This window comes from Bombus pyrosoma, linkage group LG10 (genome assembly GCF_014825855.1).
Source record: "Bombus pyrosoma isolate SC7728 linkage group LG10, ASM1482585v1, whole genome shotgun sequence".
Classification (NCBI taxonomy): Eukaryota; Metazoa; Arthropoda; class Insecta; order Hymenoptera; family Apidae; genus Bombus; species Bombus pyrosoma.
This window is the reverse complement of record NC_057779.1, coordinates 13,340,873-13,356,790: the sequence shown is the minus strand read 5'-3', so window position 1 is coordinate 13,356,790 and position 15,918 is coordinate 13,340,873. Positions and strand designations below refer to the sequence as shown.

The 15,918-nt window shown below is 31.2% G+C and overlaps 2 protein-coding genes across 7 annotated transcripts in view; one reads left to right on the top strand and one right to left on the bottom strand.

The window, feature by feature from the left end:
• Positions 1–85: 85 nt before the first annotated feature.
• On the top strand, positions 86–3,530 carry LOC122571371 (F-box-like/WD repeat-containing protein TBL1XR1). Its single transcript, XM_043735025.1, has 6 exons — positions 86–268; positions 588–875; positions 1,590–1,936; positions 2,009–2,353; positions 2,439–2,807; positions 2,892–3,530. Exons 1-6 carry the CDS (start codon positions 211–213, stop codon positions 3,021–3,023), a joined length of 1,539 nt encoding a protein of 512 aa, XP_043590960.1. The 5' UTR covers positions 86–210; the 3' UTR covers positions 3,024–3,530.
• An 863-nt stretch (positions 3,531–4,393) lies between these two features.
• LOC122571373 (diuretic hormone 44) overlaps positions 4,394–15,918 on the bottom strand; it is an 80,168-nt gene continuing 68,643 nt past the window's right edge. For all 6 annotated transcript variants that reach the window (XM_043735027.1, XM_043735031.1, XM_043735028.1 and 3 more), the window contains 2 exons: positions 6,778–7,185; positions 4,394–5,428 (listed from right to left, as the gene is read on the bottom strand). In XM_043735027.1, the coding sequence (XP_043590962.1) occupies positions 5,399–5,428; positions 6,778–7,185 (438 nt within the window). In that variant the 3' untranslated portion in view covers positions 4,394–5,398. The remainder of the gene's footprint in view (positions 5,429–6,777; positions 7,186–15,918) is intronic.

Sequence of the window (15,918 nt, the reverse complement as noted above, 5' to 3'; positions counted from 1 at the left end):
GAAGAGATTACATTGAAGTTAGTTATGTATCTCTATAGAACACACTGTTGTTCGTATTTCTTGGCCAATGGTAAGGTCTCATGTGTAATGTGTCTGTGACTTGTAGAGTGGCCTCGACGCGGCAATCTCGGCGTCCGACGTGAGTCAAAGTGATTTTTAGGCGCAACTTTCAATAAATATGTTGTGCTAGTATCGTGAAAGTAAAGAACGATGAGCTTCTCTAGCGATGAAGTCAATTTCTTGGTTTACCGATACCTTCAAGAATCTGGTATATTTTTTGGAGTACTACGTAACCTCTTTTCAAATAATTTTGGCAAATTTTGAATTTGCTATTGTTTGTACACATTTGTTACTTATATTATGTATATATACATGTCGCAATAATATTTGCAATTAATAATGTCATATTGGTCAATAATATATTACAAATTATAGATCAAACGTGTTTTAAAGAGGTTATTTGAGCACAAATAAAAGCATATCCGTGACGTTGATTACTAAGTTATTTCTTAAGTTTATTGTATAAAAGTTGTACTGTAGATTATATAAAAGATGCAAATTAATCTCTGTGTGGTTTTTTTTTATAGGATTTCAACATTCTGCATACACATTTGGCATAGAATCACATATATCACAGAGTAACATAAATGGAGCATTAGTACCACCAGCAGCACTTTTATCAATTCTACAGAAAGGGCTACAGTACACAGAAGCAGAAATATCAATAGGCGAAGATGGTACTGAACAAAGAATGGTGGAATCCTTATCTCTTATTGATGCTGTTATGCCAGATGTTGTGGCATCAAGACAAAATCAAATTAATCAGCAAAAACAACAGGTGAAAACAGAAGTACAAGATACAAATGGAGAGGAAGGTAATTTGACTTATTATATTAATTTTTTATTCATGTTATATTTATGTGTTATATTTTGAAACCAAAAATTGTTATCCTGGCACACCCTGGTCTATAAAAAAAACTTAAGTTTTATAGACCTCCTTATTATACCAGGTATATTAATGGACTGCTTTAGCTGTCGGACTTGTTATGAGCAAATATTTTTGTTATAACAGTCATAGAATATTAAAGTAAAATATATTTATTATACTCTATTAATGAATTAAAAAATTTGTTTTGTAATATTAAACTATGTACTGATATAGCAAAATAAAGCTCACTGTTACATTTATAACATGTCGGAAAGCTAGGAGCAAACAATATTATTAATATATGTGTGATCTGGAATGAAGAATAAGAACAAGAATTACAAAGGTTTACTATTTACAAGTTACTTTATATGTATACTGTAATATTATATAAAGAATAAGAATAAGAATATTGTTAAAGTTTATACAGATTGTAGTTGTAAAAAGAGATCACTTTTTATTAATTTAATTGTATAAGATAAGTATAAAATAATATTTTAATTCTATAAAATAATATGAAGGTAATGAAAGAGTTTGTTATTTAATATTAACGTATTATTTTTTGGAAACAGAATTTCTTTATTTCAGATTACGTATATAAATACAAGGAGGAGAGAAAACTTTCCATTTGGTAATTGTTATTAATTTACTAACCTGTTTTCAGTTGTTACCTCCAATGAAGGTGTAGGCACAAATGAGAGAGGAGGAGATAGGACAGAAATGGAAGTAGATGAACAACAACAAGGTTCAAGCAGGGGAACTAATGCTAGCGCTGTTGAAATTCCAGACACTAAAGCTACAATATTACGTGGTCATGAATCGGAAGTTTTCATATGTGCATGGAATCCAACAACTGATCTTTTGGCTTCTGGTTCAGGAGATAGCACAGCTCGTATTTGGGATATGTCTGGTAGTTCACAAGCTCCAAATCAGCTTGTTCTTCGTCACTGCATACAAAAAGGTGGTACCGAAGTGCCAAGCAACAAAGATGTTACTTCATTAGATTGGAAGGTAAAATGATTATTTCTCTTAAGTTACAACGTTGAAAAAAGGGAACTAATATAATTCGGTTACTTATTTTAGTGTGATGGTACCTTATTAGCAACAGGAAGTTATGATGGTTATGCACGAATTTGGAAGACAGATGGTAAATTAGCATCCACATTAGGTCAACACAAAGGTCCAATCTTTGCATTAAAATGGAATAAACGTGGTAACTACATATTAAGTGCTGGAGTTGACAAAACAACAATTATATGGGATGCAGAAAGTGGGCAATGTACTCAGCAATTTAGCTTTCATTGTGCACCTGCCTTGGATGTTGATTGGCAAACAAATACATCATTTGCTAGTTGTTCTACTGATCAGTGCATACATGTATGCAAACTTAATGTTGATAAACCAATCAAGAGCTTCCAAGGTCATACAGTATGTATACAGAAATAATTATATTCTTTGATTCAGTTAAATATTTATTTAAAATTTAAAGAGTTTGTTTTTCCTTTAATTGCAGAATGAAGTTAATGCTATAAAATGGGACCCCCAAGGTAACTTATTGGCTAGTTGTTCAGATGATATGAGTCTTAAAATTTGGTCTATGAAACAAGATACATGGGTACATGATTTACAAGCTCATAGCAAAGAAATATACACTATTAAATGGTCCCCAACTGGGCCTGGTACTCACAATCCAAATATGAATCTAACCTTAGCTAGTGCATCATTTGATTCTACAGTAAGGTTATGGGATGTAGAAAGGGGCGCATGTATACACAGACTTACGAAACACACAGAGCCAGTGTATAGCGTAGCATTTAGTCCAGATGGCAAATTTCTTGCTAGTGGAAGTTTTGACAAATGTGTTCATATATGGTCTACGCAGGTAAGATAGTTATTTTTCTTTTGTTTGCTATATTTAACAGAAGGTACATATTATATATATTTTCTTATATATTTACTTGTGCAGAATGGTCAATTGGTACATAGTTATCAAGGAACTGGAGGAATTTTTGAAGTGTGTTGGAATAGTCGAGGAGACAAAGTCGGTGCTTCTGCGTCTGATGGCAGTGTGTTTGTTCTAGACCTTCGTAAAATGTGATCGCAAATGAACAGTAGATTATATTTCATTTCCTGGACCTATGATTTTAAGTTACCTTCAGTAATTCTTGTTTTATTCTTTATTTTTCATTGAACTCTTTATTACCCGAAATATTAGCCACATTTTACAATTACTTGATTTACTTGTGCTTGTTGAGTATAGTTTCATAGTACATTAATTATTTATATATAAAATTAAAATTAAAATTGAGATACGTTCAGTATGTTACAAATTGAAGAAGATTTGCATATAAATATAAAATAAAAAATGTGGTTTCTTTTAGCTATTTCACTAGGGTTTTATTACAAATGTTTATAAAAAGTATTGTACATTAATATTTTCAATAATACTCTGTAAAATTTGGAACAGCTTGACAGATATTATATTTCTAGAAAAAAATATTATTCATTCACTATGTGGATGGGATATATATAATTTTAATGATAATATTAAGCATTATATGAAACATCGGTAATAATAAGGAATAAAATGAGTCTTTTTAAAAAACTGCACAACTATTTCATTTATTCTTATTACATTTTATTATATTTCATTAAGTGAAAGAGGTACAATTAGAGTACACAACAAATCTTATTTAAATTAATTTTATTTTATTTTAATTACGCATTATGCAACTAAACCAATAAAAACGAAGATCTAAAACGAAAATAAATAAACGATATTGTACGTGTTTTTCAAATAAATAAAATCTATTTATGTTACATATATTTTTAAAATTTCTTACACATTTCTTCAACAATAGGTTATATAATACGACATATAAATAATAATAAAATTTAATTACTTTTATTTTCTAAAATTAACGTAAACATCGTAAGCATTAAGCATTGTACTTTTAAAATAACCACAAAGATCAATTTCTAATTTTTAATATAAAAATGCTATAAGATAAATGCAAGTAAAATAAAACAAATGAAATTGAAAGAGTACGTATTTTACGAAGTAACATAATTAAAATCAACAAGTTTTTTTTATTATGAATTTTGTATAATTCTATTATGTTCAAAGACATTTATTTGCATTGCGTCTTTAATTTAGCGTAAAATCATATGACTAAAATGAAAATATTTCAAAAATAAATCACGCCTCGATGTTTTACGTAGATATAAACGCAATTCGGTGAAAAATATAGCACATCTATTAATCTGTGGTGCATATGAAAGGAACTATTCACCGATTATTTAGAATACACGCCTCTAATGCAGTTTCATTATTCATTAATAAATATATAAATTTATTAGATCGCTATCTGTGTTTCTCTGAGGGTGTTATAAAAATAAGGAATATAATCGTAAAGAAAGTAACGTAAATGAAAATAAAAAAGAAATAATCTACATAAAATAAAAGTATTTAAGAGATAGTTCTATGGAACATTTATTCTTAACTACATTTATTCCTTTCACGAGTGAAATTTGTTGAGAAGAAAGCGTTTGATCTATATATTTAAATAATTACATTACATTAAATTTACAGCCATTTGGATCTATATTTGTAAATAACGTCTAAGTTCGGTTTGAAATGATTACCAAAATATTACATGAATACTTGGTTGTTCAAGAAATTTTACTGTACAATAGATAAATACAATTTGTTTTTCCTTTGCACGTCTTCGCAGTTAATTTTAATTAAGAGTCGTATTTCAAAATAATTATAATAAAATACTTTAAAACATTTCTATCGTCGTGTTCGTAAAACTTAATACTAATACGAAGAAACATTTACATTAAATTATATCCAAAATTGGATATAAAATGTCTTCTGTCTGGGGTTTACTGGTTGGGCAGACTTTAAGGGATCACAACGCATAATACTGTTTTGTTTCGTGTTTTTTTTGCGCTATTGAAAAGGAAGAAATAGAAAATAGTAAAACGTCTAGTCCGAGAGCTAAAGCTAAATCGTTTTGTATAATTAGTATAGAGAAGAAAAAAGTATGAGTATAGACAAGAAAATTGATATCATATGTTTCACATGGTATTTCTATTTCCCTCCTCTTCTGGATGCTACAAAATTACTTAGAATTAAGATGACTAAAACTTAAATAAAAGAGATAGGAGAAAATACTGATATATTCTGATTGTTAAACTTTTTGCACTACTGGTAACTTCATGCGCTAATATTTACTTTACGCTTGACACATGAATAATCTGCGTATAATTCATGAATGAAACGCGATATTAAATTATGAATTTTGCACAGCACAAAATGTATAGATACATGTATGTATTATATGTATATATATATGATAAAACCTGAGGATTATGACGAATAATAGATAAACTATATGCAATCCATTAGCTTGTTAGATAAAAAATCGTAATATAGCGATAGTGTATTATGATCTTCCTTTGTGTTGATTACAGCAAACGTAGCTCATTCGCTTGGATCTGAAAACAGAGATTTCATTTACGTTTTACGAGATAATATTTTTAAAATGCTATTCTACGTCAATATCTAAAATAAAATTAAAAAATAAGAAGCATTAATCCAATGTACAGGCCAGGGCTGGGAGATTTAAAAATAATTTTATTCAAATAATCATTCGAATAAAATTTGTATTTTATTTGTTATTTGCTCTGTCGCTTTACCTTAGACGATGTTATTTAAGCAACAGTGTATTAGAAAAATAACTTATTTTATTACTTGTTATTTTATTTGAAATTTAGATATTTGTTATTTGACTTTACCAAGAAAATAATTTTCTTTCTGTCTATATGGCATGGAACTTCCATTAAAAAATTACAGAACTTCTAAAATTTCGACGATATGTATAATCGGAAAAGTTATTTTTACTGTAAATATTTTGATGGTCTATTCTAGTTATCACATACATGTAATACCACCAACATAGTAAACATTTCAAGCTCGGTTGACTTTGTTAATAAGTGCTCCTCTTCCAGCGTCAAATTCAATTAAACGGCTGTTTTCTTTGCTATTGTTATTAATGATCACTAATAATCATGCGATTCAATTATCTGATACAATATTTAAGTTTTCAGTCGTATTAAGAGCGAATAATTTACAACAATTAGCACGTCTATTATGTATAAAATTGTTATTTATAATTTTACATTATTATTTGGAACAACCATCATTGTTTGAAATTATCATTTGGAAACAATTTATTTCTCAAACAAGACATTGGAATTTATATTTGCATTCATTTCTATTTTGAAATAAACTTGTCTGTTATTTTATTTTATTACCTTTCATAAACCTATTACGCGTGTTATAGAGAACATTTTAAGATTTCATTAGTGCAGTAACGACACCCAACTATGGTGATTATATTGATAAAATTTTAAACGATTCTGAAAATGTGTACAGTTAGTTGAAGGAAATTTAATACAAATATATATTTTACATAGATCACAAAAAGTGCTTAAACAGGCAATTAGTCGGAATATTAACAAGCCTCACTATACATTTTTGATACTTATTATACACATATTTAACTATATATAGTTTATACTGTATATTAATTTCTTTCCAAATATAAGTTTACAGTAAATATTTTGCAATCTCTATGTATATTTTCAAATTGGTTTTAAATTTTACCAATATAATCATGGCAGTCGCGTCTCATCACAGTGCTAATAAAATTTCAACATGTTTTCATATAACACGCACGGTATAGACGTAAAAGTTTTGCGTGGTAAGTGTACAAATACTTTCGCGAGGCACTGTACATTTATGAAGAATTAAATTTACGAAAACGAACGAACAGAATAATTACCCTTCGCATTTGATCGTCTTGTCTTTCTCGAAAAGCGGAATCGTCATTTCGTAGCCAGTTCTGCATTCTGTCAGGGATCCTTTCTGGCACCACGTTTCGATCATGGCTCTTCTCTTCCTGTTCGATCACATAATCAATTCCGTTTCTTATTCTTGAATCGATAGCTTTGGGCACGTCTTTGTTGTAAAGCGGTAACGATCTTTTTCCGATAGTTTTTAAAATACGTCGATTTGCGTCAATTTGTTGTTGATCCTGCAAAGCTTTACGCCGGGCAAGTTCAAGAAGAACTCTCTGTCGTAATACGTCCAAGGAATTCACGATCGACAACGATCCAATGCGTTTTGATTCCAATCGTTTCGTCCGGACCACCGTTGATTCAGGATCGTTTCCCGAGTCGAACATTTCATTCTGAAAATTATGAAATCGTTATCTCTTATTTATTTTATTTTCCATTTATTATTATTTATTATTATTTTTATTTAGTCCGTGCCTCTCGGCTTTGGACGAACTTTCAGCTTTCTTTACAGCTCTTTATTTTCCATTTATTGTTCATTTATATTTCACAGTCCCTTCTCTCTAGGTTAGGACGGAATTTCAGTTACATTTCTCTTTAGCATACTCTTATCGTCTACCTATCCAACCGTCAAGCTTAACATATGAATCATCCTATTTAACATACTTAACATTTAGTTTTAAAACCTACAACTTAAATTTAGCCTTACAATGTACCTCTTATATTCTTTATTGTCTATGTCTTTTATAGTCTCGCAGTGTTTAAGCTTCAACGATATACAGGTCCAAACAGAAACATAAAATATGAAATATCTATGGCAATATAGAATATAAAAACACAAAAATATAATATAAAACTATATAGAATCTTTCTTCCCTCTCCTGTTCTCCTTTCTCCCCACTAGCACTTTCTTTTTCCTTCTTAATTTCTCACAGAATCTCGGGCCTCGGATCTTGTGCCCCATAGAACAACCACTGCATCTACCTCCGTAATTTAATCCTGTTTTCTTTTTTAAATAACCCTGTCACATTCCTTCGGTACATATTTCATGTCCTCCACAAATTCGGCACTTCCTGTTTTCACTCTCTTTCAAATACTCATCTCATTTCCACGCGTAAATCTTTGCAATCATTCTTCCGTCTTTATCCTTCATCCTTCCTTCTAGACGTGTACTTAGGTTATTTTTGCTACTTCCATGTTGAGAATTGTTATATTTTACAATAAGTAGAATTACTCGCATTAATATTCGGACACAGCAGTGCCTTTGTATTTGTTACTTTGTATAAGAAGGAATGATTTACATAGAGTTGGTTGCATTGACATTCAGAAATCCTTTAAAACGTAATCACTTTTTTTATTAATTGGACCAAACGACGAGTTTTTTATTTTGAAAAGCGAAAAGAATTAGTTTTTTTTTAATTTTTGAATTAATTAACCTATTAAGGAGACGTTGTTACTACTGATAACCTCAGGAATTTTTAATAATTACATATCACCGACGTTTCGCAAGATGTGGTTGTAATTTATTCGTTTACAATTCTCAAGACCGTTAAAAACCCATTTGTTCGGGCAGTGGGCTTTACCCTATGGGCTTTACCCTATGTAAAAAACGGAAGTATTTTTATACGATCCTTGTGTTTGCTTTTATGGAGCACTTAATTCCTACTTTGCCAGGGGAAAACGTACAATTTCTTCCAAATGTGATTAAAACGAAAGACATTCTTACGTGTATACCTGTCTTATTTTAGTAGGAAAATATTTGGATTTTCCATTTATGAAATAATGAAAGATTACGTACGCTATAACTGAAAATAAACAGTCGAATGTAATATATGATGTACGTGTAGTTATAATGTACATACATTATTATTATTCGCATTTGTATTGCCTATATTCTTATCATTATTAATTTTAATTTAGCTTCTACAGCTGCAGATGAATGGTCTAATAATTTGATTATTACAATCATATGTATGTTAGGATATTTGTACACATTGCGTTCAGATCGACTTTTCAAAATTAATACGCCATAACAAATTGACGTTCGAAAAGCTTTTTATTCCTAGATAACTAAGTTGTAATGCTGATTTCTAAATTTACGTAGAATTGTACGACTATTATCAATTTTACTACTTCGTAAGTACTTAGCATTTAATTTTTTAAACATTTGCTTAGCTGTGATTGACCTAAATCGTGACATTTAAAACTGGATATTTAAATCATACATATACACATATTAATTTTAATACATTATTGTAATATGTTATTAAATAAATTATTTAAATTTTGATAAATACGTTGTTTTTAAGTCGATTTGTCATTGGTATACAGGGTAATAAAACTGAGATCTAAGACTTTAAGTGGCTCATAATATTCATCGAGAGCAATAAGAGGTACTTGTTGCTTTTCTAACCTACGGTCTTTTTCACTTTTTTAAAACTGGAAGTTGGTTGTAATAAACTGAAATTTATAGCTGGATGACGTAAAATACTGCTATTAAAATAAGAACAAGTATAAATCTTTTCACACATTATGTTTATAACTACTTATTGCATAAAAATTGAACGACAAATTCGTGCGTTTATACTGTATGCATTCCACTGAATTCTATTTGGAGAACTTCACTTATTAAATATTGAATCAATAATAAAATGTTCATTAGTCTCTATTACTGTCTCATCGTCCCACAAGCTTTTGGATATTATCTAGGTAGAATTTTTGTGGCTTAGACGAGAAATATTCTTGAAGCATATTGTGCACTTCGTAGGTTCTGAATCTTTTGCCATTCAGATAATTTTGCAAGGATCTAAACAAGCGATAGTCTGATGATACCAAATCGGATGAATATGGGCGACGTATCATAATTTCCCAGTTTAAATCCATAATTTTCAGTCGTAAGACTTATATCGCTCATTTGTTGCAGCATAACTCGAAATTTGTAGTTTCCGAAAAACAGGAAAAACGGTTGTTCCTACAAGTGAAGTTCAAAAATTTGCTATGGGAGGGCAGTTGTGTCGCTATCGCACCATCACGAAACTACATATAACAATTCAGAACATTTAAACTCGTTTTCGTTTGATTGTTGCGGAAATGAGCGATATGCGGTCATGAATTATCCCGAAGAAAAATAGAGATACACGCGATTTGTCGTTAAATATTCGGTTCATTCATTGCAATTGTTGACAATAAACTTTCGAATCAATGGTCTGATTTGGTTGAAAAAATTCATAATTACGTAGCAGAACGATGCAAAGACATCTGTTCAAAAACACATGAACTTTTTATCCAATCTATTCTAAATATGCAGATATTTTCTTATTCATTCAACGCAATCAATTCCTTAAGAGGATTTTTAGTAAATTAGATGGCGCTGTGTCTTGAACTGTGTCTTGCGAATGAACTAAATAGATGCAACATCGTATAAAAAAGAAGAATGTTAACACTAATTAGTAGTTGCTGATGTATACATATAATTTTTTTTATATTTTAACACTTTTACAGCCGGTCATTTTTTTCATTTTTCCAAAATTGTAGTCAAACTACAAAGTCTTCAAAAATATACTACTACACAAAAGCATCTGAACGCGCATATTTTTTGCGAGATGTGGTTTTATCGTAAATAGATTGCGGACTTTTTGTGCTTATTCATGGGAAATTTTCAAATAGATATCAACCAACTAAGATATAATAACTTGATCGTTATTTTCATTTCTAGAAATATATAAATATTAAATACTATATATACTACATAAATACTAAATAAGTAATAAAACATAATATCGATAAACCGTTGTTCACAAGCTTCTTTAATTTAATAGAAAAGTAACTTGAGAAGGCTGCAAATAAAATTAATCATTCGTTAACGGATTGTAAATGCAATTATACAAAATTCGAAGATGCAAAAATACACAGAATGTACATAATTATATAACCTACCTATAGTAGAATACCAATCTGTTATAATTTCTAGTAGCTAAAACGTATCTCTATTCAACTTCTATTTCTTGAATAGTCTCTACAAAAGTATAAATTTGCCTAAAGATTAATTGTTCGCTGATTATCGACTGATCGCTCATTTATATGCGCCAAGTCTAATGTCTCACCGCCTTTTAAAATAGATGGTATCTTCCTTTCGAAAATACGTGATAAAAAGCAGGCCTTTTTTTCTTCAGATAAATGTATTTTTAGTTATGACTGCGAAGCGTAATATCAGAATAGCAACGAGGGGAATTTTATGAATATTAAAATATTGCGCACCTAAGCACACGCGAATGTCTGTCGTGAAAGTTAACTGAGCGGTGTTGGATAAAGGATAAAATTCGATCATCGCTTCGGCGATGTGGCAATATCGCGGCTGAAGTGGCGGTGAAAAAAAAACCATTGTAAATTACTGTTTAAGCGGATCGAGGGTAGAGTTATATTGAGCATATCCGTGGGAGTAAAAAAAAAGGAAAAAGAAAAAAGAGGAGAATGAAAGAAAGGAATTCAACGGTGCTCGTATGTGCAGGCCGCAGTTTTCTACCGTACCCTCACTTGGATATTTCCTAGCTTTTATTGCCACTTTTACGGAAAACGCGCTCAAGAATATGAAGAAAAGGTCTAGGGGCGCGTACCGGAAGAGGGCCACAGCACTTACATATGCGCATGTACTAGTGCCTCGGAATACTTTGCCTTCAGCCATTCTTCAAATTTCACACGCTTCCTTCGCTTTTTCGTAATTTACAAGCCGTTATAAAGAGCTGACAAAAAAGGAGAATTCGTTCGTGAAATATACCGAGTGTCCCGGCGCAAAGCCACCTGCCAGTACAGTAGAGCCTGCCTTATCCGAAGTAAGAGAGGGACAAAAATATTCGAATAATACGAAAGACGTTCTAAAAGTGTCAAATATTACCTCAGGGAGTGGATGTCGTACTTAAGAATACGATAATATCGAAGAAAAATTATTTGCGAGTTCTGCAACTTTTAATTTAGCTTTTCCCCCCGCATCTTATGTAGTTTCTTACTGAAATATTCACGATGATACGAAAAGTGAAGATTTCTTTGGGGGAAGATGTTTTCACCCCTAAGACTGTTCTTTAGCTGAGAAAAGAAACTGTCCTGTTATTGGCATCACACGGACTACGTCTGGACTTCCGTACTTTGCTAACTTGCCAAGTTACTTAATTACCGACTAACGGTAACTAAGTTATAAATTGCATTTATTCTTTCTCTATAGTTACGCTTCGTACTACGATTTTTTGTATCCAGTGATAACGAAATTGCACTCTACGTACGTACTTCGCGCTGCGTCCAATATTGCTTCGCAACCTTCCAATAAAGCGTTTGCAACAAAACTTCATCTTTAAAACATTTTTCCTTATTTTCACTTGTAAATCGCGCTCCTAAAGTTAAACCGGAAAAAGTAGAAAACACTGTGCATACTGTATCTAGCTTCTAAGCGTGTTCGGATACTTTCGTGAGCCATCATGTACGTAGACTTTCGTGATCGATCGTATATCTGTCTGTATAGTTTGTATTGAAATCGAAGCCTGTCGTGCATGTATCTTGAGAGTTTTATCGGGATCAGGAATCCAGGAGCTCGATGTTCTCTCCTTGCAGATATATAGCACTTATTCCTCGTTCGATGTAGCTATCGTTTCCGTCCAAACATTGTCGGCTCGCTTCAAATAGATCCTCTATCGTTTGCACAATATGGAAGGTAATTAATTAAGAACATTTGGCAAAAGTGCGTTGTTGTATTACTGGTAACAATCACTGGCTCCGACAAGGAGACGAGTTTTAATTAAATTCATGCAACGAGAAGAATAGAAAGAAAAGATGCCTTCAGGAATGCTAATGTGACGTTCACATGCGCAAGTTGAATAAATCAATTATAAACAATTAATAGGCCTGCGTTGTTTTCACATAGGAATATGTTATGAACAGTTATTATAATAACTGTTACATATATGTTATGAGAATATGCTATGAGAGGTATATGAATAGAAATATGTGTGAAGATTAAAAATCCCGGGTGTTTGGAATTTTATTTGGAATCTTCGATTATTTGACAATTTTGTGTTATTCAAATTATCTACATTATCTCTAGCGGTTTAACCAACGAATCTCTTTGTCTTTGATGCGAGAATTTTGAAAACTACAGCCATCTGGTTGCAAGCGATATTATACTAAACGTATGTAGTTTCCAAGGAATATACAAATTTACTTTTCTTTACTTGATCTTTTAATAAACCATTTATTCCATTTTTCTGCCGATTCTTTACTTTCCACTTTTAATTACTAATCTATCGCCAATTCATATATTCTGATCAAATTCGACCGATTAATATTCAAATTTAATTTATAAATTACAACTCCAGCGAAACGTCCAGATACGTTTGAACAGTAATGGCGTGTTTATAGATGCGAGTACACTAGCACGTTGTATTTGATTAATGAAGAGAAAGAATGGTTGGAAATCATGGTCGAACGAATCTCCGATTCCATTTCCAATTACAAACCTCTCGACGATGAAATTTAACGAGCGTGTTATCTTTTTCACGTCTCACGCGCGAATAATTTTTCTGTTGTTGCAGAGCAACAACCATGTTATTGTCCGCTTCGGAACGCGAAACAGAGAGTTTTTCAATAATCTGTTTACCAAGGTGGTCCATGAAACGGGAAAACGGTTGTGACGTTTAACGTTTGATTCTGTCCGTGCAACTCCAGGCGAGAGATTCGCGAAAGGATATATCGTAATCATTTCACGTCCAGCTAATATCTGATAGATAGAGGTTAGGTTGGGTTAGGTTCGGCGGGTTAGGCTCGTGGATTTTGAACTTCAGCACGCGCCTAGATCTCATTATCTATTTCTGCGTTGTTCGAGTTGTAAAAAATATTTAATCCAGGTAAATTTGCTGGGAAGTTTTATTGCAAAGAATTAACGACTTGATTTAATGAAATAATAACAGAATAATTTAATTAATAGATTCACGTTACGAACACAAGGCGAAGGAAACACATGGTCTCGTAAGAGACATTTAATTATCCATTCAACGGTAGTTAGTACATTTTGAAAGGAAGAAACGAATTTTTAAATGCCATTTGCTCGATTTACAATTCTTTTGTCCAGCGAACTTTTTTTTTCGAAGTTTCGAAGCAAGTTTAAACGAAAATAGACGAAATGCTTTCTGGAAAGTTAAAATGAAAACTTTGTTTCGTTTTTTACTACGAAACTTTTATGTTTCAAGCAACTATCAATTGTATTTTCACATTTTTTCATATTTTCCGGATCACTCCGCGAAGTAAACATTCTGCTATTATTACATTTTCTACTACAACTTTTTAAGGAAATATTCCGATGCATAACCGTCTTCGATATTTTAGTAAGTTGATGGGGTATTTCGAACGATGATTAATTTTTTTCTTAAAATGAATATTTTTCTACTAACGGGGAAGGAATATTTTCAACTAATTTATTATAAATCTCAGCGTTTTTAAACTAGAATGGTAAATTTTGCAAAAGCATCGCAGTAACTTGACCTTCTTTATACGAAATGATTTCACGATGACGTTATTTTAATTGTGTCGTAAAATTATCCAATCTAAACGGATAAAATGTAGAAACCTTATTGTTCGTTTTATCACAGGCTATATTCTGCGCGAGAACCAGAATCGATGGAATGACTTCCACATTTCGATATTTAAATCCGCTTTTGAGAAAAAGTATGTCAATCATACTCAACGTTCCAAGCGTTTGCTTATAGTCATTGACATTTAACGCTTCAATCTATTATAGTTCTATTAATTTTAAGCAGCGTTCATCTGGACCACAATCTTTCAATTGAATCGCATCGAGTGTTCAAATATTTGTGCACGGTAGTGTAGGTTTCATCTATCTGTATTTATAAAAATATGAATTTGCATAAATGTCCGCAGTTTATTTATCGAATTAATACGTGTAATATCGTACGTTTAATAGACAAGTTTGTTTCTTATTTAACAGATTTAACAGATTTTTATTCCACTTTATTTTACAATGACCATAATCCTATTATCTGATAAATTATCGACTATAAAACGTAAAAACGAACGTAAAAAGAGTCCTGTTCGTTTTATCATAAATCATGTTATTTAATCGAATATGTATTTATTCATAAATTAATAGGATAACTTTGTTATTTCAATATTTATCTCCTTAATTTACTTGCATAATATTACTATCGTCTCGTTATTAATTTCCAGTGAGAATTTTCAGATTTTCTATGTGCAATCTCTTCGTCGATCGAAAATATAAAAATAGAAATTTGTTAAAAAAAAATAGATTCTAAGAAGATTTGATAAATATTTGTGCGTTAATATAACAAGATAAAAAAATCTGTTCTACTTTGACATATTTTATTAAAATTTATCGAGTTCTTAAGGAGATGAATCCACTTTGGGATTTCTGTTGGATACAGTGGCTATAAAAAGCAATCGTACACTACGACATTTATTATTGAACTTTTATACTAATTAAATGGATCTGACTATAATAAATTTCGTACCAATTAGTAGTACTTTCATATGATTACACAAGTTTGATACTATGAAATGAAACGTACAGTGGTTCGCGAAAGTACTCGAAAACTCTTAGAAACTTCCTATTTGATTATTACAGAAAACATTTTGAAATCTCAATAGCACTATAACGAGGCACAACTAACGTGATTATAACAGTAAAATTTTAGACGAATCCGAAAATGTGTGTAGAGATGTTGCAAGATACTTATCGCAAGCATACACTTCACCAAGGTCACCAAAATATTTAATTAAGCAGTCAATCATTCACTGTACTAATAAACCATGAATATGTAGCTTAATATGATTCATATTCAACACCGCTATTTATAATGTAAATTAATATTTCACTATGTGTATGTTTGCAACAAGTATCTTGTAATTCCTATATACATTTTCGGATTGGTTTTAAGCTTTATTGTTATAATCACGAGATTACAGCGCTAACAAAATGTCAAAAAGTCCCGTACAATGTACACGATATCAGTAAATAAGTTCTGTGGCAAATATTCGAATACTTTCGTAAGGAACCGTGGAATTTAATAAAAGAATGTTTCATTGAAGAATAAGAACGTGTACAAATACTTTTC

What these genes read in the sequence shown, in the direction of transcription:
- LOC122571371 (XM_043735025.1), top strand. Translation starts at nt 211, where the DNA reads ATGAGCTTCTCTAGCGATGAAGTCAATTTCTTGGTTTACCGATACCTT. An exon ending in AGATACAAATGGAGAGGAAG is followed by an intron (nt 876 to 1,589) that starts GTAATTTGACTT and finishes ACCTGTTTTCAG; the next exon opens with TTGTTACCTCCAATGAAGGT. An exon ending in AGAGCTTCCAAGGTCATACA is followed by an intron (nt 2,354 to 2,438) that starts GTATGTATACAG and finishes CTTTAATTGCAG; the next exon opens with AATGAAGTTAATGCTATAAA.